At 38.9% G+C, this 27,316-nt stretch overlaps 5 protein-coding genes, 2 long non-coding RNA genes and 1 other non-coding gene across 9 annotated transcripts; 4 read left to right on the top strand and 4 right to left on the bottom strand.

The window, feature by feature from the left end:
* Positions 1–1,127: 1,127 nt before the first annotated feature.
* LOC108953363 (uncharacterized) lies at positions 1,128–3,645 on the bottom strand. The gene is made up of 2 exons (XR_001979026.2): positions 3,388–3,645; positions 1,128–2,206 (listed from the first exon to the last, which is right to left on the bottom strand). It is a non-coding gene; the product is annotated as an uncharacterized LOC108953363 (long non-coding RNA).
* A 2,041-nt stretch (positions 3,646–5,686) lies between these two features.
* Positions 5,687–10,560, bottom strand: LOC135678624 (uncharacterized). Its single transcript, XM_065191649.1, has 6 exons — positions 10,424–10,560; positions 9,696–9,758; positions 9,518–9,597; positions 7,596–7,704; positions 6,384–6,835; positions 5,687–6,281 (listed from the first exon to the last, which is right to left on the bottom strand). The coding sequence occupies exons 1-5, from the start codon at positions 10,424–10,426 to the stop codon at positions 6,632–6,634; spliced, it is 459 nt and encodes a 152-aa protein (XP_065047721.1). The 5' UTR covers positions 10,427–10,560; the 3' UTR covers positions 5,687–6,281; positions 6,384–6,631.
* A 1,520-nt stretch (positions 10,561–12,080) lies between these two features.
* LOC135679904 (ribonuclease 3-like protein 2) lies at positions 12,081–14,122 on the top strand. The gene is made up of 4 exons (XM_065193887.1): positions 12,081–12,518; positions 12,599–12,766; positions 12,834–13,207; positions 13,704–14,122. The coding sequence occupies exons 1-4, from the start codon at positions 12,192–12,194 to the stop codon at positions 13,870–13,872; spliced, it is 1,038 nt and encodes a 345-aa protein (XP_065049959.1). The 5' UTR covers positions 12,081–12,191; the 3' UTR covers positions 13,873–14,122.
* A 3,159-nt stretch (positions 14,123–17,281) lies between these two features.
* On the top strand, positions 17,282–21,344 carry LOC135678623 (ribonuclease 3-like protein 2). The gene is made up of 4 exons (XM_065191648.1): positions 17,282–17,730; positions 17,812–17,979; positions 18,042–18,415; positions 20,964–21,344. The coding sequence occupies exons 1-4, from the start codon at positions 17,377–17,379 to the stop codon at positions 21,130–21,132; spliced, it is 1,065 nt and encodes a 354-aa protein (XP_065047720.1). The 5' UTR covers positions 17,282–17,376; the 3' UTR covers positions 21,133–21,344.
* Positions 21,345–21,532: 188 nt separating this feature from the next.
* LOC103991816 (stigma-specific STIG1-like protein 1) lies at positions 21,533–22,309 on the top strand. Its single transcript, XM_065191647.1, has one exon. The coding sequence runs from the start codon at positions 21,760–21,762 to the stop codon at positions 22,147–22,149; it is 390 nt and encodes a 129-aa protein (XP_065047719.1). The 5' UTR covers positions 21,533–21,759; the 3' UTR covers positions 22,150–22,309.
* A 357-nt stretch (positions 22,310–22,666) lies between these two features.
* LOC135678622 (transcription factor bHLH149-like) lies at positions 22,667–23,836 on the top strand. The gene has a single exon (XM_065191646.1). The coding sequence runs from the start codon at positions 23,100–23,102 to the stop codon at positions 23,571–23,573; it is 474 nt and encodes a 157-aa protein (XP_065047718.1). The 5' UTR covers positions 22,667–23,099; the 3' UTR covers positions 23,574–23,836.
* A 384-nt stretch (positions 23,837–24,220) lies between these two features.
* LOC108953382 (uncharacterized) lies at positions 24,221–26,336 on the bottom strand. 2 transcript variants are annotated; one of them, XR_010515030.1, is made up of 3 exons: positions 26,021–26,336; positions 25,713–25,807; positions 24,221–25,640 (listed from the first exon to the last, which is right to left on the bottom strand). It is a non-coding gene; the product is annotated as an uncharacterized LOC108953382 (long non-coding RNA). The 2 variants fall into 2 exon arrangements; XR_010515031.1 differs by having other exon boundaries at positions 24,221–25,615; positions 26,021–26,335.
* Positions 26,325–26,397, bottom strand: TRNAE-CUC (transfer RNA glutamic acid (anticodon CUC)). Its single transcript has one exon. It is a non-coding gene; the product is annotated as a tRNA-Glu (tRNA).
* Positions 26,398–27,316: the final 919 nt, after the last annotated feature.

Raw genomic sequence — 27,316 nt, 5'->3', positions numbered from 1 at the left:
ATCTCCTACGGCCATGATGGTTTGCGTTTTTAATTTAATCGAACTTAATCTAACCCCAATTGCCTTCTCCCTCTTCTTCTCTCTCATTCATAGTTTCTCGGCCTCCACGGCGCACCCTTCTTCCAAGCATGTGGTAGGGATCCTCTACATAATATATATACGAAAAACTCATGTATTCATCAGCTCCTATAAATCACCACACTGCCAACGACTTTCTTTTCTTTTCCTTCTCTCTGACAAGAAATAATAATGCTGACCAAATACATGTACATACATGTTGTCGCTCGATCATCCCATCAAAGCAGGCAACCCACAGGTTTCTTTTTCGAAGAAGAGGACAACCCAAGTAAAGAATCTAATCTTTGATGTCCTCCTCATAATTGGTTGTCCGAATGATTTTTTGCAATTGACATCGAAACTCCTATTATTTTGTATTCTACAGAAGCCACAATTTTATCGTGGCAAGTAATCCGTAACTCTTAATCGTTGATGTCTATCATACAATGTAGTCATATTTTAGATACAAAAGGTTTACAATATTCGCTTTGACACATAAGAACCTAACTAGTGTGCTATATAATCAACAAGTGAAAATTTAGGCAGGAAAGTTTTCTTAAAAGAATGTGCATAAATTGATGATGAGAGGAGTAGCTGTGCGACATGATGGTCACTCTAAAAGGGTGAGATGATACTGATGAAGTCATTAATTGCACATGGATAAAGAAACAATATAAATATGAATTAGATACATGTGTGCTGTTTCATATCTGTGATGCAAAAATTATTATCATCTTAAAAGCGTTGCCCGTACATATATCCATTTAATTTACGCAATTTTGACTTGGTAATCTACCGACTCCAAGCTCAGTAGCCACACACAAAAACACAAAACCCCTAAAAAAAAAAAGGAAAAAAAAGGTTTATTTGGATAATGATTGACATAGATGGGGACTAACTGAATGAAAGGCCAGACAAGTTCGTACCTTCACATGCATAAGCGTGCGACAATAGGTAGACCCAATCCGCATTACGATAAATCATGGTGAACTACTTTTAGCCATGTCAAGTAACATCAAGCAACAGCACCACGAGAAATAAGTCGTCCAAGAGATCAAACAGGATAAACATGTGACAACAGCATAGGTCATAAAAGAAAACAATATATTAACTCAAACAAAATATGTAGCAGCATATTAGAACCCTCAAATCTATAATCCCTATAATGTCTTTCATTTTTCTGATAGGACACATTAATGATAATTTCGTCATGATAATGTAACTTCACTTTTGGGCAGTTAGCAAAATAGGTTACTAGATGAAGGGATACAAAAGGTCGCTGTGAAGTTTAGACTAAGAACAGTCTCCTCCATTAAAATGTGAGCAACCTTGGATGAGGCTAACTCAAACATCTAGGTTCTTAGCAACGCTGAGAGAGTAAGTCTGCATCTAAAATCCAATCCAATCAATCATGGGAGCAATATTGTGTACTTTTACTACCAGACAATTTAGTTTAAAGACAAATCTTATAATCTGAGCGACCAAGATTGAAGTCATGAAAATAGTATCTCCATTTATAGGGGTAGAACGGTCTGCATTGTCCTCCTTAGATTCTGCATTGGTCAAACGTATTTACTTTAATGATAGAGAAATGATCGTAAGCAACTCCTGCATTTACCAAGGTTTAAAAGATCAGACAAGAAACGAATCTGCTTGTAATGACAAGAATAAGTGATGAAGATCAGCAAGTAAAAAGCTGGTCGCTTGACCAAGCTTAGATAATGCAGGCCATCTCAAGTAGAAAGTCAGCATGGTCCAGGAGACAATTGAAGGCATAACCCTATAGCAGGAACTCTCGTGACCTCCATTGTTTTGATTACTTACAGCACAGTAGCTGAAGAGTTGGCATTTTTCACTGTTTCACAGAACTGTAGAGAGCAGAGATTCCATAACCATGAGCCTATTCATCGTTCCTCTGCTACATACAATGCCAGATCTCACAGGATTTACTTGTCTAAAGAGACAAGTGATTCATCTAAAGTCGAACAATTAATTCAGTACTGCGGTAGAAGGGGACGTACCACCAGTCACAAAAGGAATAGATCTACGATGCTACGTTCTGATATTGGCTGATTTGGCTTCTGGATCTTGCTTCTAACTCGATTACTTCACCTCTTTAAAGTTTCCTTAAGCTTGACAACATGTGCGTCTGTATTAGTCAGAAGGCATCACAGTGAGAAGTTAGTTCCCCTACTCAACCATGGATGAGCTACACAACCTCAGAATGGCACTTCTCCCACAAACAAATATAAAACAAGAACTAATCCAAAACATAGTATAATATTAATAAAAGACTATATAAAAATAAAACTATATTGAATACAAGTAACCAAAAATAAGAATTAGATCAATTACCATAGTGGAATCAAACATGTTAGGCAATTTATCTATTACATTTCAGATTCTAGTGGATTTGAATTGTGATTCTAATGCCAACCAAATGCCACCTCAGTAATTAAATACACACTTCCGAATTCTCAATAACCAGTATGTATATAGGGAACCGATCAACTTGAACAGCTTATGTAATTGAGTGAAACCAAATCAACTAGTTTGTAATATTCGACAGTTTAAAAGAAAGAAAAACCATATAAAAGTTGTGGAGTTGACAAACATTTATAAACTTAGTGGAGCAACACATTGAAATTTGGGTCTCATTATAGTCTTGAACACTACCCAGATGAATGAAAGACTGTGTTTTATTCTTTTTCCTGGTGTATATCATGATTAATTGGAGAAGTGAGATAAAGTGTAGACTACCATAAATTCCTGTCTATCAATTTACTTCATGCATCGAGCATTTCTCACAAATTTGAGATCAACCGATACTGCTATGACCCTAACTACGGACATTGTTGAACATAGCTCAGGAGATGCAAGATGCAAGAGAATCTTCATCTCAGACACATTTTATTACCAATATGTCGGTGATGACTGATGGTAGGATCATATGTGTCATACATGTGTGTGTCCGTAGATATCAGTAAAATGTAAGGTTTTCAATTGGTGTCATCTTAAGATACTGATGGAAACTACATTCAAGAATGATCATGTACAATTGTTTTCAATCCTAAATGTGTTGCACGCAAATGTAGTATGCGTAGTACTCGCTGCTTCCAAATTCATGCTAATATGCTCATAAACATATTCTCCCTATCTTAATTATAGGATATCCACTAAATCCCAATTGAGATCTTAAATATTAAACCGACTCTTGCATTCATGTTGAATCCAAAAAAACAAGGGTTCCCCAAATAATACATATAAAAGCAAATCACGGCACTAATACTGTTCTTGGAAGAAGAGTATTTGAAGATTAAAATTGGTTACCTTTGGGCGCGGGCGCTGTTGACCTCCTCGACTTCCTAATGAGGCGGAGCCTCGTGTACTAGTCTGCCGGCTTAGCCCTAATCAGGGCGCATCTGAGTTGACGGCCGCGATTCTAACGGGAAGCAGTCAGACGGCAGCGAATCTGGAGGGAGGGGAGGTCCGATTCCAGCCGCAGGCGTATCGGAGGTTGGGAGACGAAGGGGACGCTTCTACGACGAGACAAAGGGTTTCGAGAACGACAAATAAGTACGTCAGCAAAGGCGGGGAAAGAAGGCAGGTTGGGGTAAGAATATGGGTATATATATAGGCACGCATACATTCCCACCGGGCTACTGTCATAGAGCCGTAGGCTAGATCGAACCGAACCGGATCGGACCGGACCGGCCTAACTTTCAAGATTTGGCAACGATTACAGTGCGGGGTTGACGAGCTTTAACTTCGACGAGCTTTAACTTCACATCGGATATCTGGATTAAGCCATTCGATAAATGTACCCATGAGTTATCGTTCACACCAATCTCTAGCTTAATTTGATTATCTTTTAAATCTGTTTTTTATATTCTAACACTGTAGAAGTACGAATTTTGGTGAGCTATTCATCAACATTCTCATATTCAGATGAGCCAAAACGAACAAGAAACCCTATCTTGAATTATTCCCACGAAGGAACTCCGTGACAAGTTTCATACCAATCATACCACTAGATTGCATCTCCGTCTAGTTGGATTGAGGCTTTTTCTATCTTGGATTCTTCTGGGGTCCTGTGAAAGTGAAAAAAAATTTCTGCCCTAGAGATCTAACTGGTCAGATCCCCATCTTTTTATCTTGGAAATTCTACCTTAATGCGTGGGTGGTTTGTGTCACAATCTTAGGGCCCTTTTCCTGTATCTCCAGATCTGTTCAATGTAGAACTTGAGCCCTCATCTTGTTGAAATTTGCTGTGGTTTTCCAGTAAACTCTTTTTGAAATCATTAAGTGTTTCTTGTAGTTGGTTCTCAATTTTGATTTCCAATGCTTTCATTTGTACGAGTTATCGTTAGTCATTGCGTAAGACTGCAAATATGTAATCCCCAGTTCTTGTTTATGATGTCTGGTCAAGGGCATCAGCATGGTCGACGTGAAGCTGCCAAGGAAGCTTATGCCAAGGGCAGTGCTACGGTCATTGCGAGGAGGAAGAGTTGCTGTCCTATTTTTGTCATTGCGTGGGGTGAGAGCGTCGGGGGTTGGAAGGCGATGACGTTGGTGTGGCTGCAGCAGCTGCTGTGACCCAAGCGAGCGATCACTGAGCAGCCAAGGTTTATTTAAAAGTTACTGTTGTGTCTGATTGAGTTTGTGAATGCCAAATATCGGTAAAGAACTATATGGGTCGGGTAGGTCAATTCATTACGAGTGGATGTGAACTTGGAAGATTTTTTTTTCTTAAAGTTAACTCCATTGCATTTTCGTCGACAACAATATAGACAGTGAACCGTAGCAAGTTGTAGCAAAACAATATAGATTTTTTTTTGTAATTGGTGAATCGAGGAAGATATTAGAGAACATTATTAGATGTTGTGGTATTGTAATAGAGCTTTTGTTGCTCTTTGCTCGACTAGTATTTTTTTTCTTTTTTCTCAAGAGCTTGATGACCAAAGAAGTCCATTTTAGATAATTTGATTAAGTGTTTTTTTATATGTTTTCTCACTATATTTAGAATTATTTGTGTACGCATACAAGTAAACCACATGGACATCTGATTGAAGATTCTAGTGACAGATGCATTCATGCAACTATCAGCAAATTATCATGCTGTAACTGAATTCGAATTATGTAAAGCACCGTGTTTTCTCAGGATGATACTAGTTTATAGATTGTTGAAATCTGGAGGGTCTTTCCAGTACATTTATGACAAATGTTGATGTCTGCCTCTCTCAGGTCATCGAGTTTGGTGGGAATGGAAGCTTGAGCTTGACAATTGTCGATGTCATGTCTGATACCTCAAAGCCTCGTAAATGGAAAGTGAAGTGATACTCTATGGACGTCATGTCCATCCATCCAGGATGGACTGCTGCCCCTCTAACTATAAAGTGTGCACCTTAAGGGGGTCCTCGCAATATTTTCTCGGATTCATTTCATTCATTCGTTTAATTTGCCCTAGATGTGCAGGTGTTTGTCTTTTTCATTTTTCCAGCTCATCATATTATTTGTTTTTAATATGGCACGAAATGATCATTCAAAGTTTGTTTCCAAATAATCTGCTGTATCATTTTGTGTTTAAACAATTGGATAGGAAAGTTTTGAATTGCTGAGTGATGTGGCATGTGAAACAGTTATTTTCATTGTTGAAGCCCAAACCTTGTTCCATAAGACCCAAAAACCAAAAAAGATCAATCTGTTTGTACTACTCAAAAAAGATACCTCCTTGGTGTTTTCAGGTCATTACGACAGGCAGATGGAGGTTGAGAAAACAAAGCATGCATTCCGTATGTTCTCACATACCACTGCCAAGCACGAATGGCCAAAATACTTTATGTACGTGGGTAACTGCAATCTTCTACCAAACCATTGGCATCCTTTCTGTGTTAGTGCTTTACGAACCCTGCGCTGTGTTGCCACGACAAAGGCTTGACTCTTCCGGCCAATGATGCAGATGCTGCGGTTGCTTTTATTTTTCTTCTCTTTGATTCCAGCTCTGATCTTTTACTTCCCGATGCAGATGCAGATGCCGATGAGTCTGGAAAGATGGAGGAAGCCATAATTGCTGCCCGCTTGTTCTTTCTGTTCCTATCAAATTTCGAGGCAAATCTAACCGCAGCCGTTACTGCTGCATCTTCTTCTGAGGGGGGGAGAAGCCGGATGCCAAGGCCCATCCTCCTCGATACCCCCTCTTCTTCCTCGACCCTTCTCTTTTGGTTCTGAGATCAAGACATGGTACAGCGTAACTACCAGTGGCAACTCTTGATGATGTCCAGAAAGCCAAAGAATAAAAAAAACCAATGGATTCGAAGATAACCCACTCTAAGACGAGCTCGAAGGGCTCTGTTTAGGCTATAATCGTCAGCATGCCGACTGTCTGAGACTCTCTCAAGACGAACCAGCAACGGCTCGACTTCCTTCTTCTTTCTCAGATCTTCTTCTTGATGTTCGAGACGGTAAAAGGGATCAGCCAGCTTGCCTCTTTCTGCAACAATGCCATTCAATGAGATACAAGAACTCTGTAATGGAAAAAAATTAGATGCGAAACCTACTGACCGACACTGTTGTACTAGCCAGGTAGAATGAAGAAAAAAAAAAAAAAGAAGCACATAACTTCGTCGGCTGGAAGGGCAAATGTCTCCGCATCCTCTATATCATAATCCTCCATCTTGCGTTGAGCCCCACTGATTATGACATATTCACAGTTCTTTGGGTCCGTCTGTATCACTATTTCATGCTTGCAACAAGCTGACTTCATGGTAAAGCTCCATATCTAGCACACAAGTTACCGATTAGGCATCTAGAAATAGATATTGATCGTCGAAGGTTACAACAGGAGAAACTATACCAAGACAAATAAAGCTGATGTTAACGAAATTATTTCCCAGTTAAAGAAAAGAAGAATTTTAGCAGATGTCACTTAGGTACATATGACGGGGAGTTGCATAATAACCATCCGAACCCATTTTCGCTTCATTATGGTTTATATAAACATCTACCGTATATCTGCACCCTTGATCAAGTTTTGTGATTCTATTTCTTTCTAATGCAGCTACATATAAGAATTGATTCTATCCTCATCCAGAAATCTGAATGCCTCAATATGTTACAGAGTTTCCCAATATCAATACAAGGAAAAATGTTACTTGAATACTCAGCTTTAAGTCGCCCTTCTTTCCTTTTTCACATTTATTGTATTCTTCTTATCGCATATAAATAGTTGACGAATGAATCAGTAGCTTAATCATTCATCAACATCCAGATCCAACATGCGTTTTTTCAATTAATGATACATAAATATGCATATTTCTTTTTTCAAAACATGTAATTTTCCAACCTACATCAGTCTTAAATCCAACATCCCATTCTTCATCTGTATATGAAGTGCTCCCTAGAATTCCATTTTCTTAAACTTTAGATGATCAAAGTGCCGTTAGAAAAGCGGGGAAGTGATTCTTTCTCTTTACATTTCCAATTTAATTTCTTATGCTACTTGAAAACATTAAAAAAAAAAAAAAGCACTCTTAAAATACCTTCGTCGAATAATAGTTTCCCACTTGCTTTTTCTCTGCATTAAACCTTACACCTTTGGCAATCATCGAATTGCATCCACCACACCAGATATTGAAGGGCATCTCGAACCTGCACAAAAGGATCAAAGTTACGTTCATAGAAGTGTGCTCGGGAAAGTCAGAAGAAGATCAAGACTTGAAAAAGAAAATCTTTCAGTTAAAAACTTTTCCTTTCTCAAAGGAGATATCTGCAAATATTGTTCCTACCCAAATCAAGTGAAAGAATTGATAAAGTTCCACATCGTCCTTAGAAAATTTACCAACAAAGCTTGTCCTTCTCAAGGATCAATACAATGTCTAAAATAGCAGTTTTGACTTTTCCTAAAATATAAATTGCATCCTGATCATTTTTAAGGTATATTTTAAAACCTGCTTTAGTCCTACAAAATGCAACCAAATAAGCTATCCTAACCTTCGATCAAACAGCTTTTTACAAGTTTCCAGTTGCCTATTCAAACTTTCAAAAAACAAAAGACATCCTAGCCACAAAATTTTGCATGTCATCCTCTCTTATCTACAATTATACCTTACTGATAAAAACCCCCTTAATTTTACAATCAAAGTTCACACATACATCAGGTACATGCAACATTGTACCTACATTCTACAAGGCAACATATATGCATGTGGCCAAGATCCCCTACGGCGTCTCTCAACATCTAGATTCACAATTGCCAAGTTCAGAGCATACAGTAACTTATTTGCAGATGGACATCCTCCTGTTCATATCAAATAACTCACCAAGCAGTAGACATGATGCACATCAAAGGATTGGAAGTTATATTGAATACCAAAACCCAAATCAACATTGAAAGTTATATAGAATACCAAAACCCACACAAGAGAAAACATCTGAAATGTGCTACATCTTCATAACTGAATATGATAGGCTAGTAAAGGTTATAGAGTGCATTTAGGAATGCATCTGAAATGTTCATTGATGGCCCAATGCACATTTCAAATACAATTTTATTTTTAGTAAAATTTTCTTTTAAATCATATTTGGCATGGATGTTGCATTGCATATGCTCAACTACTGACGCTACCTTAGGGTAGCATACTAGCATCAACATTTTTACATTTGCAGGATGTTAATGAATTTTTTTTACAAAGTTTTCAAAATAACCTGTGATATTCTATAGAATCATAAGATTGCCATTATATAATAAAAAACCCTAACTAAAAATTTCAAATTTAGTGAGAAACCAACATGGTTTATGTTTCCTATAAGATAATTTTTATTTATTTGATTTAAAAGGTTATTTTATATTTATTTATAGGATTATATTTAATTTATTTATTATATATCTAGGTCATACCGATCCCAAGTAATTGAGACTTTCAACTTTGTTGTTGTTGTTGTATACAAACCTGGGTCATGCAAAATTTTTATAAGATTACACACACACATATATATATTATTTACCTATTAATTAAAATAAAAAAATATGTATTCACTATTGAATATAATCGTATCAAACAATACTTATGTCAATACACATATAAAATGTAGTTTTAATTTATTGTTTACCAAACACCCAAAGCATTCCACAACTACACATTCACTCAATCCTCCTCCTCCAAATGCACATTAAAAATACAAATGTGTTCCCAAACACACCGATATCATATTAAGTTGCTCCAAATAAACAGCAACAAGGAAACACTAATCCTCATAAGGCGTGAACTCTGTTTTATCGAGGAATATGGCTTGACCTATCTAAATGCATAGTTTATCATCATGCCTTCTTATCGGGAAAAAAATCATGGTAAGTGCATCCAAATAGATAACTCAATGGATCGACGCTTTTTCAGAAAGACAAAAAAGAATTAGTAAGCAACATGCTTTGTAAATAATATTTATTGGTTCACCCATCATGTACCTTATAATTAGTATGCCTTGGTCTAACTTTCTGGCTCTTTCCCTCAAAGGATGTTGTCCCTGAAACTTGTTCAAGGAACCCTGGAGAGCATATAAATTAAATCAATCAGCAGATGACAGGGACAGGCCTTAGCAAACTACAATGCAATCAGAATAATACCAAGTACAATGAAAAGTACCTTTTTTGGTTCCCATTCTGGTGGGTAGTAAAAATTATCTGCTCTAGCAGCTGCAAGAGATGACTGAAGAACAAAGGAGAAGAGTAAAATTAGTGGAAGAAAAAGTAAAATTACAGCTACTGCCAGAGAAGGGCTCTGAGGATAATAGCATAAAGACTTCAAGATTTAACGCTGACACACATCAAAGCAACAATTACAGCCAAATAATAGGACAAATCAACATCAAAGTACATGGATAGAAATCTATAAGGAAAAACAAGAATCTCGATCACCAAAACCTTGGGCAAAGGTGATAGTAAAGAGAAAATTAGGGTTGGAACGCGTTGAGTCTAAATTGTTCAGAGAAATCGATCCAATGGATTCAACGATGCCAAACACGACCAATCACAAAAACAACTAATAGGATGAATCAAAATCTAAACAAACAAATATGGTACGAAACAAACAAAGAAGAACAAAATTACCGGAGAAGATAATCCCTAAAGGCTAGACGATATTGAAAGGAGAATTAGGGTTGAACTGCATCACAGAAAACCAATAGAACGAATCCAAATCCAAGAGACAAGGCAATCATCTCAAAGATCGAACTTAAGAAACCCTATGCCGAGGTGATTTTGACGGGCAAATCAGAGTGGAAACGCGTCAAGTCTCAAATCGTTCAGAGTAATCGATTCGATACCATTCAAAGGATAGATAGGAAAACCCTAGGAAGAATTGCTACTTCGTACCATCTTCGATCACTGGATTCAGAGACCGAGCAGTCGGCGACAAGGACCAATCCGTGCGACCTTCCGCTCTCCGGCGTCAGGCGAGGAAAGGGTAAAACGGAGTCGATACGAGGACAACGCATCCCTTCTTATTTTGTTGTCCGATCCGGTGTGCTGTCCCGCGTGACTGTGATCGACACGTTGGTCCATCGATATATATATATATATATATATATATATATATATATATATATTTATATATATATATATATATATATATATTTATATATATATTTATATATATATATATGTATTCTCTATTAATCCTTCTATATATACATATATACATATATACATATATTATATCAATTTTTTCGAAATTATCTTATTTTCAAAATTTTCTAACAGCTTTTTTAATTACTATTTGTAACTTTTTCTGTTATTTACAACCTATTTTAACATTTTTAAATATTTCTAAGTTATCTTTTGTAAATAGATATATTTTTTAATTTTTAATTTAATTTTAATAAATCATTTCACTTCTCACCTATCATCCATTTTCTTATTTTTCATTCTTCTCTTATGATGAAAAAAGCTAAATGATGAGATGAGATAATTCGAAACTCGAAGAGATATTTTTTTAAAACAAATATTTATTTATAATAATTTAATATTATTATTATTATGTAAATTATGTAATAGTTTAGAAGATATTATCTTATAGATTAATTATATTATCCTATAAGATGTCATGTTTCAGACTTGTATAAATTGTCTAGTAGAATATATGCGTGATGAAAAAAAAAGCCAACAAGGAAGATAAAAATGAAATTAGAGGGGTTATAAATTATAAAATATTAGGTTGTGAATAATAATGAGGAGCTTTCAATAATAAGTTTTTTTTATCTAATACCTAAAAATAACTCCACTTATCCTTTTTTTTCTTCATTTATTTTTTTTTAAATTGATCGATATATAGGATTAATGGGTTCGGCCATAATATTTTTACACTGCGCTACAATGTTCTGAACAATACTAAAAAGTATAGTATTTATATTTTTTAGTTTTATTAAAAAAAATATGTTACAGTAATGTAATATAAAAATATTATAACACAGTATATTTATAAAATTTATAAAAAAATATAAATTTTCTAAAATACTATGTAACAGTGTTTTTATACTACTAGTAATAGAAAAAATTATAATTGAATTGGTTTAGACGAATGTATAAGAAAATAAAGAGAAAAAGTTATTTAAAGTATCAAGAGAATAAAAAAAAGTGTTATTTAAGAATTCTAAAAATAAGGAGCACCAATCGAGAAAATAAATAATATTTTTATGTATGTCATTACCTCAAACTTTTTATTAGGATGATCGATCATGCTATAGGTTACATTTAAGAATATATTTATATTTTTAATATGTATTTAGATTAATATATAGTAATAGAATATCTTGAATGTTTGGTAAATAATAGATAAAAAATATATTTTAAATATAGATTGACGAAAGAGTTATATGGTAAAATTATACTTAGAAAAATTTTAAAATATTTTATGATAAATATATAATTTTAATATATATATATATATATATATATATATAATGATAAAAAAATCTTTTTTTAAAAAATTTCTCTTACAGCACCCCATTGGAAAATTTTCGAAACCAGGCTCCCTTTTTCTAAATGATCATTCAACCCCCTCTGCCCTGCCTCCGCCAAGCCCCGCCCGTCGGCCATTGCCTCCGTCGTTGCTTTAGTCGAAACCCAGCAGCCTGTGATAGTGATGCTGGCTCAGGGTGGGACGAGGGCCGTGAAGGAGATCGAGCGTCTTCTGGGCTACGCTTTCAGGTCCCAGTCCCTCCTGGCGGAGGCGCTTACGCACTCGTCCTACCCCGACCACCGTTCATACCACCGTCTCGAGTTCGTCGGCGATGCAGCCCTCAGCCTCGCCATCACCAAACACCTCTACCTCACCAACCCGGACCTCGGCCCCGGACGCCTCTCCGCCCTACGCGCCGCTAACATCTCCACCGAAAAGCTCGCCCGCGTCGCCGTCCGCCACCGCCTCTACCGTTTCCTCCGCCGCAACTCACATGCACTCGATCAAATGGTACTAGCGCCGCGTCACCCCTCGACGATTCCGACTCGGTGCGATCGTGGCCTCTCACGCTTCGCTTTTTACCCTAATAGGTGTTCGATTTCACGAACTTGGTGATGATGGAGAGGGAGGAAGAAATTGGGTGGGCTCCGTACGGCGGAAGCACCGTCAAAGCCCCCAAAGTGTTGGCCGACATCGTGGAGTCCATCGCTGCCGCCGTCTACGTCGACTGCAATTTCGATCTTGAGTTGCTCTGGAAGGTGAGCTTGTTGTGTCCTCTCCTTTTCGCTGCTTCGTGGGTCTATTATAATTGCGGGTCGTGCGTAGGTATTGAGGGGGATTTTGGAGCCGATCATCACGTCGGAGAACATGGACGAGCAGCCGGTGACGACGCTCTACGAGCTCTGTCAGAAGCAGGGCAGAAGCATCGAGATCAAAAACTGGAAGAGAGGTTTTGTGAACAACATCAGCGTCTTTATTGACGGAGACCTCATGGGCATCGGTTGCTCGGAGCAGAGGTCGATCGCAAAGCTCAACGCTGCGAGAGATGCGCTGCAAAAGCTGTCTGCTTTAGAGGAAGCCGACATGGAGGTCGAGTTGAGCTCGGCCGCTGGCAATGGAACTGCAGAGGAGAAAGATGGATCCAAGCAGAAACTAAACCAGTTTAGCAGCAAGAAGCATTGGATAATGCCCATATACAAGTAAGTTCTTCTTTAAGCTTCCTTTTCCTGCCCTAATTGTTATAGTCTACTGAGAATTTATGATTCTGTTCTTGAGGCAATTTTGGGTTCTCAGACATGCTTTTTTCAAGATGTTTTGTGTTGTTTTTCTCTTAAATGCTTAACAATTCTTCTTCCATCACAATAATGTGGTAGTTAATAAACAATGAGTGAATTGGATCCTTCCAATTCACTTGTACAACATTGTCATGATGTGTTGTTATATTTAGATTGAATGTGTTCAAACAATTCTGTGGTTAAGCTTGTTTTCGCAGTTCCTTGTTATAAACTTCAACAACAATGAAATCTTAATTTATACTATCAGTCAAAATATTGTCTTTGTTGGTGCATCCATTCAGAATTGCTTCATCAATCTTTTATTCTTCACTCATCTCAATAAAAAAGTCTTCAATCGTGTTCTTACTGCCAGAAAACAAAGATATATATTCCCTAGTCACTGCATTGATGGAACTTGCAGGATTGAGAACGAGGAAGGGCCTGCACACTGTAAAAGATTCATATGCTCAGTCCAAGTTGAAACTGAGGGCTGCACCTTCATCACCTTTGGGGATCCAAAATCAAGTGTGAAAGATGCAGAAAATTCAGCAGCATCTAAGATGTTAGCCGATATTTTGGTTGGTCGTTAAACAATATATCCATGTAGAAATCCAGCTATAATTTAACCCAAATCTAGCTCGACTTTTAGTCATGTAAATGTTCTCTTTAGTATTGCCTCTTTTCTCCTGCCATGATTTGTGGTCCTGCTAATCTTCTCAATTGCTCAAAAAAAAAAAAAAATTTCTTGTAAAATATGATATCCTTTTGGTACAAACAATAGTGATGGATATTTAAATTTATCCATTATACTTTTTATATCAAGCAGATATTGTGAAATTAGTTTCGAATGAGAATTGATTGCAAGATCTTATTATGTCAAATATTTGTCAATCTTTGCATCGAACGAGTCTCTAAAACTCATTCCCACTCTTAAGTTCTTGAAGCAGCTTTCAGAGACTGGATTTCTTGGGTTGACTTTGGGGCTCCAATGTGTTGTCCCACGTGACATTGATGATTGACACGTAGGTCCATCATATATATATATATATATATATGTTGAGATGAGATAAACTACAACTCTAAGTTCTTCTAGTATATGGGAGATAGGAAGAGTCTGACAATGAGTTTAAAGCGAAACCAGAAGAGTTATAAATAATAAAATATTATTTTATTTCTTTTTTTAAGAGAATGGTAAAGAGTTCTGAATAATAAGAATGGACTTTAAATAGTAATTTTTTAAAATCTAATGATTTAAACAACCCCATCCACTTATCTATTTTTCCTTCATTTTCTATATTTTCATATTGCTCGATCTATAGGATGAAAGGGTCCAGCCATAATATTTTTACACTGTTTTACAATGTTCTGAATAATACTAAAAAATTATTCTGTATTATAATATTTTTCTAGTATTATTAAAAATAAAAAACATTTTCACAGTACCGTAATATAAAAATATTATAACACAATATATTTACAAAATTTGTAAAATATATATTTTTTTTCTAAAAATACTATATATATTATGTAATAGTGTTTCATGCTACATTATAGTATAAAAAATATAATTAAACTAGCTCATTCTATGGACTGATCTAAAATAAAGAGAAAAAGATAATTCAAGTATCAGAAGAACAAAAAAAAGTGTTATTTAAGAATTCTAAAAATACGGAGCACTTATCGAGAAAGGATTATTTTTTAATATTCACCCTATGTATATCATTACCTTGACCTTTTTATTATGATGATCATGCTAGGGCTGCGTTTAAAAATATATTTATATTTTTAATACGTATTTAGAGAAATTTTTTTTTGAGTGAATATATAGGCATGGAATGTTTTGAGTATTTAGTAAATAAGAGATGAAAATTATATTTTAAATATGGATTGACATAAGTGTTGTTTAGTCAAATTATATTTAAAAATTCATTAAATATTTGTATGATAAATTTATCATTTCTAATATTTTAATATTTATTGAAAAGTTAATTCATACGAGCAATTTTTTTAAAAAAAAATGTTTTACTTTTTAAATTTATTTTGTACCGAGCCCCTATTTTAAAAAAATTAAACAATATATTTTAAAATGATCATTCTTCCCGTCACCCACCTCCCTCTGCCCTCGAGCGATACTCACTTTAGAGTAAGTGAGTGAGAGTCTTATGTGTCATAAAGGGAGACAACCAATCCTTGTGCGAGGGCTATAACAAAGAAAGTGACCCGATGCATGATAGAAGAGCATACTCGAAGTCAATTGATGACAGTCTTATGTATCGTAGAGGAAGGCAACCAATCCTTATGCAAGGGCTATAACAAAGGAGATAGTTCGATGCATGATAGAAGAGCATAAGGATGCACAAGATTGATCATGTGTATGGTGGATCCGGGTGGCCAACCCTCATATAAAGTTGCAAACGAAGGGGGGTGTCCTTGAGTATAGGAAAGGGAGGTGACCAACCCTCATGCGAGGGCTATAGATGAAGGACAATGGAGGAGTGTGATCAACTGTCTATTGGTCTAATGAAAACAAAAGGTAAAATAATTTTTTCATATAATTAAGGGTGTTATTTAAAAAAATTTTAAAGTAGAGATATTATGTGAATTTTTTTTAAAAGTATACATTTTTTTAAGTAGAGATACTATGTGAATTTTTTTTTTAATTATAAATTTTTTTTCTTCTGATGATTCATCCTGCATATTTTTTTATTTAAAATAAGAAATAAAAAAATGAATGCATATAATCTTATAAAAAATTCATATGGCCCAAATATATAATAAATATATATAATCATATCCATGTAATGGTCTTTAAAAATAAATAAAATAAAAATAATCTTTATAAAAAATATAAATCATATTAGTTTTTCACTAAATCATTTTGACAATCTTATAATTTTAGATAGAATCATATAATATTTTATAATTTAAAAAAAATATTAGCATTGTATAAATACTGAAATGTTAATACTATCCAGAGATAATATTTGAATATAATATTTAAATAAGAAAATAATTTAAAAATATTTATTAAATACTAATTTCTATTTAAAATATGTAGTTAACTCTGAACGCATAAAAGCCGCCCTCTCTTATTAAGCAAAGCGTTGGGGCCCACAACCGAGGCAGTGTTATCGGATGAGTTTATGTGGGCTCCTGCGGTGGATGTGTCACGCTTGTAACGCCCGACACGCTTTGCGGTACGACTTGGCTTACGGTGCTGCTGCATAACAGGAGACATGCAGTACCATCGGTACTGACGCGCCGCATCATCTCTTCGTAACTTCAGTTGTTCCGTTCCTGGTTTCGAATTCCCCACAATTTGATGGACGAGATGGATCGAGTGACCGTGATGTGACGGCCAGTTGCAGACGATTCCTCTTTACCGGCCCACTGGTTTTACCACGGCGCACCTCTCTGAGGCAAAAGTGGGGCCCTCCAGTGGCCCCACTGACACTTGACCCTTCGACGAGGCGACGCGGTAGAAAACTTGCGGGAGTAATTATATTACTGCTTTCGGAAAAGATGCACGCATGCACGGCCTCCTTTTTTCGCTGGATCTGAACTTTGCGAATCTTGAAGCGTACAGGGTCAGAATCCGTCGTGCGATTGGCCTGACGTTTTTCTCGGTGCGTTTTCACCGCACAGAACATGACACTTTGGACGCCATACCGTTTTCCCTATTAGAAGGTTACGGTGGACCCCAGGTGGGCCCTCTTCTTTCCTCCAGTCAACTCGCTCTGTGTTGATGAACGAAAGCGTTGGATAGGAGTATTGCTTCCACCCGGAATCCCGTACGCCTTTCCTAAAGAAGTCCTAAGATCTTATCCAATCACACCGATACAATTCATTGAATCCTAATCTTGACCCTTACTACGACTCGGACATCACATCTCAGCCATCAAGTGGTGTCAGATGAAGGGCGCGTGGTCAAATGGATGGCTGTGATGTCATCAGTTGGAGGTGGAATTTCAAGAAGAGTCGGATCCGCACGATTTGGAGATGATCCCTAATGGGTTTACCAGCGTCTCACACCGCTCCGAGGCCCAAGGACACGGAGGACGACGAGCGACCACCGCCACCGGTTCGGTCACACCATGAACCGATCCTGCCCCGAGGCGGAGGAGAGGGACGGCGGGCTGCGACGGGCCGTGACGGAGATCGAGCGTCTTCTGGGCTACGTTTTCCGGGACCAGTCCCTCCTGGCGGAGGCGCTTACGCACTCCTCTTACCCCGATCACCGGTCATACCAGCGTCTCGAGTTCGTCGGCGATGCAGCCCTCAGCCTCGCTATCACCAACCACCTCTACCTCACCAACCCGGACCTCGGCCCCGGACGCCTCTCCGCCCTACGCGCCGCTAACATCTCCACCGAAAAGCTCGCCCGCGTCGCCGTCCGCCACCGCCTCTACCGTTTCCTCCGCCGCAACTCACATGCACTCGATCAAATGGTACTCGCGCCGCCTCACCCCTGCGACGATTCCGACTCGGTGCGATCAAGGCCTCTCACGCTTCACTTTTTCCCCTAATAGGTGTTCGATTTCACGAACTTGGTGATGATGGAGCGGGAGGAAGAAATTGGGTGGGCTCCGTACGGTGGAAGCACCGTCAAAGCCCCCAAAGTGTTGGCCGACATCGTGGAGTCCATCGCCGCCGCCGTCTACGTCGACTGCAATTTCGATCTTGAGTTGCTCTGGAAGGTGAGCTTGACGCGTCATCTCCTTTTCGGTGCTTCGTGGGTCTAATGGCGGGTTGGGCGTAGGTATTCAGGGGGATTCTGGAGCCGATCATCACGTCGGAGAACATGGACGAGCAGCCGGTGACGACCCTCTACGAGCTCTGTCAGAAGCAGGGCAGAAGCATCGAGATCAAAAACTGGAAGAGAGGTTTTGTGAACATCACCAACGTCTTTGTTGACGGAGATCTCATGGGCATCGGTTGCTCGGAGCAGAAGACAATCGCAAAGCTCAACGCTGCGAGAGATGCACTGCAAAAGCTGTCTGCTTTAGAGGAAGCCGACATGGAGGTCGAGTTGAGCTCGGCCGCAGGCAATGGAACTGCAGAGGAGAAAGATGGATCCAAGCAGAAACTAAACCAGTTTTGCAGCAAGAAGCATTGGATAATGCCCATATACAAGTAAGTTCTTCTTTAAGCTTCCTTTTCCTGCCCTAATTGTTATAGTCTACTGAGAATTTATGATTCTGTTCTTGAGGCAATTTTGGGTTCTCAGACATGCTTTTTTCAAGATGATTTGTGTTGTTTTTCTCTTAAATGCTTTACAATTCTTCTTCCTTCACAATAATGTGGTAGTTAATAAACAATGAGTGAATTGGATCATTCCAATTCACTTCTACAACATTGTCCTGATGTGTTGTTATATTTAGATTGAATGTGTTCAAACAATTCTGTGGTTAAGCTTGTTTTCGCAGTTCCTTGTTATAAACTTCAACAACAATGAAATCTTAATTGATACTATCAGTCAAAATATTGTCTTTGTTGGTGCATCCATTCAGAATTCTTATATGCTTCTCTCTTTATCTATTGTCTTATTTACTTTGTGTCCCTTAACATGCATCTAACAAACACTATTGGACGATGTTAAAATAAAAATCCAATGCATACTGAAGTTGGAAAATAAAGTAACCTAGTCGATGCATGTTTATGACATCCTAGTGTTGTAGATCATTTTAATAAATAACATTCTGAGTTTGCATTGAGATGGTGTTTGAATCGTGACATAACTCATAAGCTGACCTTATTAGACCCATAAAACAAAGTAAAAATGAACTTGAGTCATAATTTACGCTTGTATGGGTGTCGATTAACTTGGCAAAATGAGTCGCATTTGTAGTTCCATTTGTGGGACTGAATTCAAACTTATCAAAGATTGGCACATTTATGGGACTTGATTAACTTGGCAAAAACTCAATTTCTCCTCAGAGTGTGAGCTGCATCAAGAAATTTCATATTCAATTATATTAGATTAGAAATGTTCCTTGTCTCAATTATATTTTACTGGGGTCTCGGAGGATAGCAGAAGAATATGTTTGAGAAAGAGAAGCTGATTGCTACTTCCTTTATTAAGTATGTAACTGCATTCTACCAGCTTAAGTTGAAGCTCAGTGCTACTAGAATCATGATGATCATACAATATTTAATGGCCCTGTATGAGGAAAAAAATTAGAGTGGCTGCAAGTTATAATTTTCTGCATTTATATAAATTGCAGTGTAGCTGCATCGGGAGTATCTTTACAAAACAGCACTTAAAATACTAGCCAAACTTACTCGAACTTGTGTTGATAACTTAGAATCTTTGGTTCTAGTTTGAGTTTTGTTTGATCTGTTAATTCTTGTTTGATCAAGGTTCGCTGTACCGTATTGTACTGGCGTTTCGACCCGGGCTCGGTATGGTACGATACCGGTGTACCGGGCGGTACATCAGGGCGTACCGAATATTTTTTTATTTTTTTCATACTGTAGCAGTGCTACAGTATAGCACTGTAGCACTGTAGAGGTACCGGGCAGTATGCTTCGGTACGACAGGCCTTGGTTTTGATCACCTGGGAACTCCGTGTAACCATATGGAAAGTGGCCTTAGGTTATACATATTATTGGATTTGGAAGTTCTGGTACTATGGTTTTTATGGTGTATTATCCAGTCATATGTGAGATATGATGGGAAGCCAAAGAAATGATTTTGTTGATATTGTTCTTCAACCTCTTCTTCTTCTCTCTCCTGTGCTTCTTACACTCCCTCTCTTCCTTTGTTTTTCTGTCTTCCTTTCTTTATCTCTCCCTGGTGTCATCAATCTGCAACCTATCCTATACCACCTTTCTTTGCATCTTCAACACCAATCGCTGTCAGCCACTACTGTCCTGCTCTTACCCCTTAATCTTTCTGAAGTGACACTGAGCAGTTCATCACTGGTTCTACCTTGTCTCCAAATAGTAGCTGGCCAAAGTGAGCCTCTCACCAATAGTCTCAGGAGCATGTTCACTATCTTTTTTGGGCCTTCAATCGAGGCCTTTAAAAGGTCCATAGGTTTGGAGAATAGCACTCCTCCAAGTCGTCCGGCATCAGAAATACCTTTTATGATTTCCCTTGGTTAAGTTAAAGTCGAAGAAGAAAAAATTGCCAAGTGTTGCAACTCCATTCCACCAGGAGGTGTGTGGACATTAGTTCTTGATCATGTAATTGAGGTGATAATATTTTTTGTTGAACAACACTGGCATTAAATGGAGACGATAATTAGATCAGAACATATAAAGCCAATTGTCAGCATGCACCTAACATGTCTGTCATGCACCTAACATGTCTGTCATGCACTCAAATAGAAAATTAGTTTTCCCACTTGCTGCATCATATTTCATCAAGTAAGAAAGATGAGTGAAGATCTGTATGGGCAATCATCGATGTAAGAGAAAAAAATGATCCTTCAAATGTATTTATTACCAGCAACAGATGTGCATTCTCATCTTATCTTTTATGTGGTTCTCATTCGCTTCCGTTTTCTTTCTTTCCTCATTCATCATTCAGTTCAGTGATCCTTGGAATGCTTATTATCATCGCTTCATCAATCTTTTATCCTTCAATCATCTCAATAAAAAAGTCTTGAATCTTGTTCTTACTGCTAGAAATCAAAGATTATGTTTTCCCTTATCACTGCATTGATGGAACTTGCAGGGTTGAGAAAGAGCAAGGGCCTCCACACAGTAAAAGATTCATATGCTCAGTCCAAGTTGACACCAAGGGCTGCACCTTCATCACCTTTGGGGATCCAAAATCAAGAGTGAAAGATGCAGAAAATTCAGCAGCATTTAAGATGTTATCGGATATTTTGGTTGGTCGTTAAACAATATATCCATGTAGAAAACCATCTATAAAGTTTAACCCAAGTCTAGCTCGACGTTTAGTCAAGTAAATGTTCTCTTTAGCATCGTCTCGTCTCCTGCCATGGTTTACGGGCGTGCTAATCGTCTCGTTTGCTCAGAAAAAAATTGTTTTTTTTCTTGTAAAATATGACATTCGTTCAAACAAACTATAGTGATCGATATTTAAATTGAACTTTTTGTATCAAGCTGATATTGTGAAACTAGTATGGGATGAGATTTGATTTATGCCACAGGTTTGTCAATCTTTGCATCGAACGAGTATTTAAAATCCATTGCCACTCTAAAGTCCTTGCAGCAGCTTTCTGAGACTGGATTTCTTGTGTTGACTTTGAGGCTCCTTCTTCCTAACAGCCTGTCGAACCTTTGAAACACTGATTTGCCATACAAAACTGAGGTCAACATCTGTGTCCGGTGTCATGATGCTATTTTACCTAACACTCCCTTGTATGGTTCATCACCTCACCCTGTTTCCAGGCTCCCAAACAAAAGAAGGTGGTGATCGTACGAGCCAGCAAGCATGCAGATTTCCTGTGTATATATCGCTACGATACCAGCTGCCTTCTTCATCTTCCACTGATCTCTGAGCCATGGCGATCACGAGATGCATGTTCGTCGTGGCGGTGGCTCTGGCTCTGGCAGTGACGGTCTCCCTAGCCTCGCCAACAACTACTGCAACAGGAGTAGGTCATCTTCTCGTCGAGCGCAGCCTGAGAGCTGCGGCGACGTGCAGCAAGTTTCCTCGGATGTGCCACGCGAAGGGCAGCCCCGGGCCGGACTGCTGCAGCAGGCGGTGCGTGGACGTGAGGACGGACAGCCTCAACTGCGGGCGGTGCGGCCGGCGGTGCCGCTACGGGTGGACGTGCTGCCGAGGGAGATGCGTGAACATAATGTACGACGCGAAGAAGTGCGGCGGCTGCCGGCGCCGGTGCCCGAATGGAAGCTTCTGCAGGTACGGGATGTGCAGCTACGCTTCGTAGAGAGAGTGCTGTCGCCGCTTTCGACCATACTTACCGTTCTGTTGTCAACTTTGGTTCAGAATAAAAGTAAATTAGAAAAGGAACATTTTAAATAAATAAATTGAAATGGAATGGAATGCCTTCATTTTGATTTAAAAAAAATATAAAATTATGTGACAATTCATCGTAAATAAATTTGGTAAATTACTTCTTTATTCTATAATAAAAATAAAAAAATCATTTTGATTTTATGATTTTTATTCTATAATAAAAATAATACAATTTTATGCTGTAATTGTATTATTTATCGATTGTGTAATAGTGCGTAACCACCCAAATGTCCATATCCTATGAAGGAAGACAAATGAGGGTTGATTCTGCTGTCTAGAATGATTCATGCAATCCTACTTTATGATTTACGACTAATCAAATGGATTTATGATAATAATATTTTTATTTTTCTTTACCTTTTACAAAGATACACACCATCTGCCTCCTGTTCGTGTGGCAATCATAAACAAGGCGGAAGGTTTGGGTTCGCGATATTGAATGTTTCGTACGGCGCGGCGCATTGATCAATTCCGATGATGATGGCTTGACATCGAGTTACGTTGCGGCTGTCCGTACGATGACGTCCTGAGAAGGCTAATCATTCGCACAGAGAATAATAAATTGAAGGAGGACACGCCACTCGTTCTTAGAACCACAGAAACCCGAATCACATCGCCATCAATTAAGAATATGTTTCGACAATGACCTGTTGAGCGTAATTTCCAGTGACGTGTCACCTAAACTGGAACTGTTCATTTCTATCAACTTTGGACCCTACCAGAGATGATAAAATTGATACCTTCACTGAATTAATTAAAGAAGTAAATACTGCTTTATTTGAATAAATCCATCCCCAAACCTCATCTCTTCCTTAACGAACTCCATTTCTATCCATTTCTCCTCGCACCCACCGTCGCACAATGATCACCGCCGCCTTGATATCGAAGCGAAACCCGCAAGGCTCGACATCGGAGAACAAGTGGCGGACCGGCGCTCGAGAGCGAGCCTACCGCCGCCGGCTCCTCGAGGCCCTCTGCCGCGCCCGCGGAGGGAGCGCATCCGGCGCCCGCGCAGTAAAGGAGGCAGCGGACTCCGCCCTCGCCATCACCGCCCGCGGCCGGTCCCGCTGGAGCCGCGCCATTCTGTTCGGCCGCCGCGGCGGCAATCTCCTCCTCAAGGCCCGCGGCAGAGTTTTGGTCCGCCGAGGGAGACCACGGATGGTAGCGGCGCCTCGGCCGGAGGGGAAGAGAGTGAGGGACAGCCTGCGTACGCTCCGCTGGCTGGTGCCTGGGTGCCGGAAGGTGTCGACGTCAAGCCTCCTGAAGGAGTCGGCGGACTACGTGGCGGCGCTGGAGATGCAGGTGAAGGCTATGCGCGGGCTCTTCGGCGTCTAGCCTCCTGAAGGAGGCCGCGGACTACGTGGCGGCGCTGGAGATGCAGGTGAAAGCTAATCGCGCGATCGTTGACGCCCGGGGCTGCGGTCGAGGGCGGCTACCCGGAGACCTATATATATATATATATATATATAGATATGTCTCTACAAATTAGCCCAGTAAAAGAAGTATATAAATTTGTAGAGTGCGTGGATTAACAGTAATGTCTTGAGAAGTGATAATGTCAAATAATATAAAATATGGCATACTGGTATTTTGTGTTATTTTGAATATTTTCCCCTTTGATTGTCTAACACAATAAGGTGATCGTGTACATGGCTTTTATTCATTTAGATTTATGCTTTCAAAATTTGGTATTAGAAGGAGACTAGTTAGCTAGGATAAATAATAAGAGAATACATTATTATTTAATGGTTGTGGAGTCAATGGTTCTACCATGGAACCAAGTACTAAATTTTATTAAATTCTATTATTGAATTCTAAGGGTAAAATTTTATTATTGAATTTTAAGAATGAGATGCTAACATTTGTATGTAAGATGCTGATTGAGCATGACAAATGATTTTTTTAAAACTCTTTTTAATATAATATATGCTTTAGATTGAGCATGACAAGTGAGTATTTGGCATTAGAATATGAATGTCTAATTATCAAAAAAGATAAAAAGGAATTTCCATTCATAAACAATTAAGTGTAGCCACAATAGAAAATAAAATGAACATGCAGGAGTAAATTCCACCTATTAATCTTAGCAATCAAACATCTGCTTTATCAAAAAGAATAATTTGAAAGCAAAAAAAATCAAAATTCCAGATTGCAACAAACATCATATCAGGTGGTGGCCACCACAGCACGCGGGCATTGTTAACCCAAACGACAGCATTACCCTCATGTCTGATATCAAGAATTCCAATAGAACAAACAAAATACCAGGAAAAATATGTAGTTTTAGGGGGGGGAAACCAGATGCTCTATCAGCTTTGTCTAAAGATATACAAATGCCAATAAAACAAACAAAAACCCACAAAAAGCATTAGGTTTTGGGGGACAAGATTGTCTTCTTGAATATGCTTCATCAGCTTTGTCCAAAAATAAGATTAAACCACAGGAGATATAATAGTGTATTTAAATAAGTCAATTAAGAATTTATCAAAAACAAATTTCCGCATAGAATAGTGTATTTATACAAGTCAACTAAGAATTTTTTGAAACCAAATTTCTAAGTGACTCCTCTTTCTGATAGTGTTTGCTGCCTCCTTCCCCCCTCTAGTTCTGACTGCCCAAAGTATTTTATTTTGCTTAATAATCTCAACAAAAAGAGATATTCTACTGACCAAACAATGTCCACAAGGATATCATTATACTAGTTTTAAGCCATAACCATAGACTAGAGGCTACAAACAGGATCAGGGCACTGCCATAGTGACAGCTTTAAACAATTTATATTACTATTACTATTATCAAACCATTTAATTTACTCTTTCTTTTGCTGTTAAAATTTATAAATACTTCAAATAGACAATTACTTATAACCTGAACCAACTCCACCTTAATGATTGCTACATCTTTGGGCTGTCATTTCATTGAGAATCATATGGTCTGTATCCAACTCCCTAATTCATTTGCATGTTCAAAAATGTTCAAGAAAGGGTTTTCCAATCTAGACGAGCTTGTTTTCCTATTAGAAAAATCATTAAACAAAGAAAACAGTTTATTCTCTGAGGGAATAGAATGTACTAAAAATTTGGTGTCCTGTTAGGAGTAGGCCATTGTTCATCCTAATAAAAAAGATTCTTGAGGTGCTAGTGTTTCCCTAGATGGTATGTTTATGGGAATCTTATGTTATAATTACGCTAAAGGAGAAGATGAATAATTCTTCTTACTAATCTATACTCTTTACTCTTACTATTGAACTCAGAAGCAGCCCATAATTCCACAAAGCGGCATGCAGCAATAAAACCAGTATCTGCAAATAGAGAAGTGTATCTCACCAGAAGAGTCAAACGAATAGCACGAATCCGTTCCAGTCCCCTCTCCACCTACTGCAAGATTAAATGGTGAACATGCCTAAAAAAGACCACAAGTTGCAAACTTCAGCATGATGCTAATCCACAAAGAAACTGGGAGAGAACATTTAACCTTTTTAACAAGAACAAGCTTCCCAAATCCACTAGATGGCCTTTGAGGCTTGTCCGATTTCATCAAGTACAATCTAGCATAGCAGCACTGCGCAGCTACATAACATCAAGAATAACATACAGGCATCACTATTGCAAAGGAAACACTAAAATTAAGATGATAACTGTCTATGGTCAGTTCAAGAGAGTTGCGGTCCATGAGGATCTGAAAGATGGCATCAAACAATCTCGTTCGCAGGAGCAAATCGAAAACCAACATGAGAACTATATATCGGTACATAGACGGGAGGGACCGGAAGGAGATGGTACCAATAGGGAGCCGAGGCGGCTCGGTCGCGAGGTAGGCGGATCGAACAACATCCAAGAAACAGAGCCCTGCAAGGGGAGAAAGGAGAAGAAGCAATCATAAGGCGTGGGGGAGATAGTGATGATGGCAAGGGGGTGGGATCATCGGTGTCGAGGAGGTGGTGGTGGTTACTGCTGCTGTTGGAGGAGGAGGAGGAGGACGAGAGGAGGAAGGAGAATTAAAGAAGAAAAGAACCCTAGGTGGATTACAAAGGAAAGAAGAATCCGCGCCAAAACAGGAACAAAATGATCTCGAAGTACAAATATATTCCGTTGCCGGGACTCGAACCCGGGTCTCTCGGGTGAGAGCCGAGTATCCTAACCAACTAGACTACAACGGAGATGCATTTGATTGACAATAGTATAAATTAATAAGTAAATTATTAATGGATAAAGAGCCACAAATACCATCATCTTGGAAATTCTTATCCTAATGTCTCATCTAATAAGGCATGTTTTGCCCCACGGATACGTCACAGCTAATATCACATGCTATGTCAAAACTCTCACCCCAGGATATTGTTCGATATGCTTGGTCCCGGCAATCTCGGGATGGCAACGCCCTGCACACCAAGTTGGAATCCGTACTAATGTCATGCTGTATCCACCATACCAATCCACGTACGACTGATCCTCTCACACCAGTATAAAAACTTCTATCTCAGCCTCCAGGGGGAGGGGAAGAAAAAAAAATACCACCCACAACTGACTTGCTCGTCGGAGGGGTCAAAGTCAGGAATCACCCGACGAAGGCCTTTTTTGCAGGGAAGCGGTCACCCACAAGTCGCTCCATGTCGATCTCTGACTTGCGGATCGCCGGCCCAGTTCATTGCCCGAGTCGCTCCATGTCGATCCCCGACTTGCGGCTCGTCGGCCCAGCTCTTGCCCGAGTCGCTCCATATCAATCCCTGACTTGTGGCTCATCGGCCCAGCTCATTGCCCGAGTCGCTCCATGTCGATCCCCGACTTGCGACTCGCGGACCCAGCTCTTGCCCGAGTCGCTCTATGTCGATTTCCGACTTGCGACTCGCTGGACCAGTTTATTGCCTGAGTTGCTCCAGGTCGCCCTCAACTTGCGACTCGCCGGCACCAGACTTCGAGCACGCTAAGTCATCATATCATGTCCCATGATTTACAGCTCGCTTAGCGACCGTAACTCCGAGCCACGCCAAATCAGTTATCCGACCTACGACACGTTGGTCTCACCTCGTCTAGCCCCGACTGCTCGATCAGCAGAGCCAACCCTTCCCAAGGCCTGGG

Source organism: Musa acuminata, chromosome BXJ1-7, assembly GCF_036884655.1.
Source record: "Musa acuminata AAA Group cultivar baxijiao chromosome BXJ1-7, Cavendish_Baxijiao_AAA, whole genome shotgun sequence".
NCBI lineage: Eukaryota > Viridiplantae > Streptophyta > Magnoliopsida > Zingiberales > Musaceae > Musa > Musa acuminata.
This window is presented reverse-complemented; position numbering and strand designations above follow the sequence as displayed.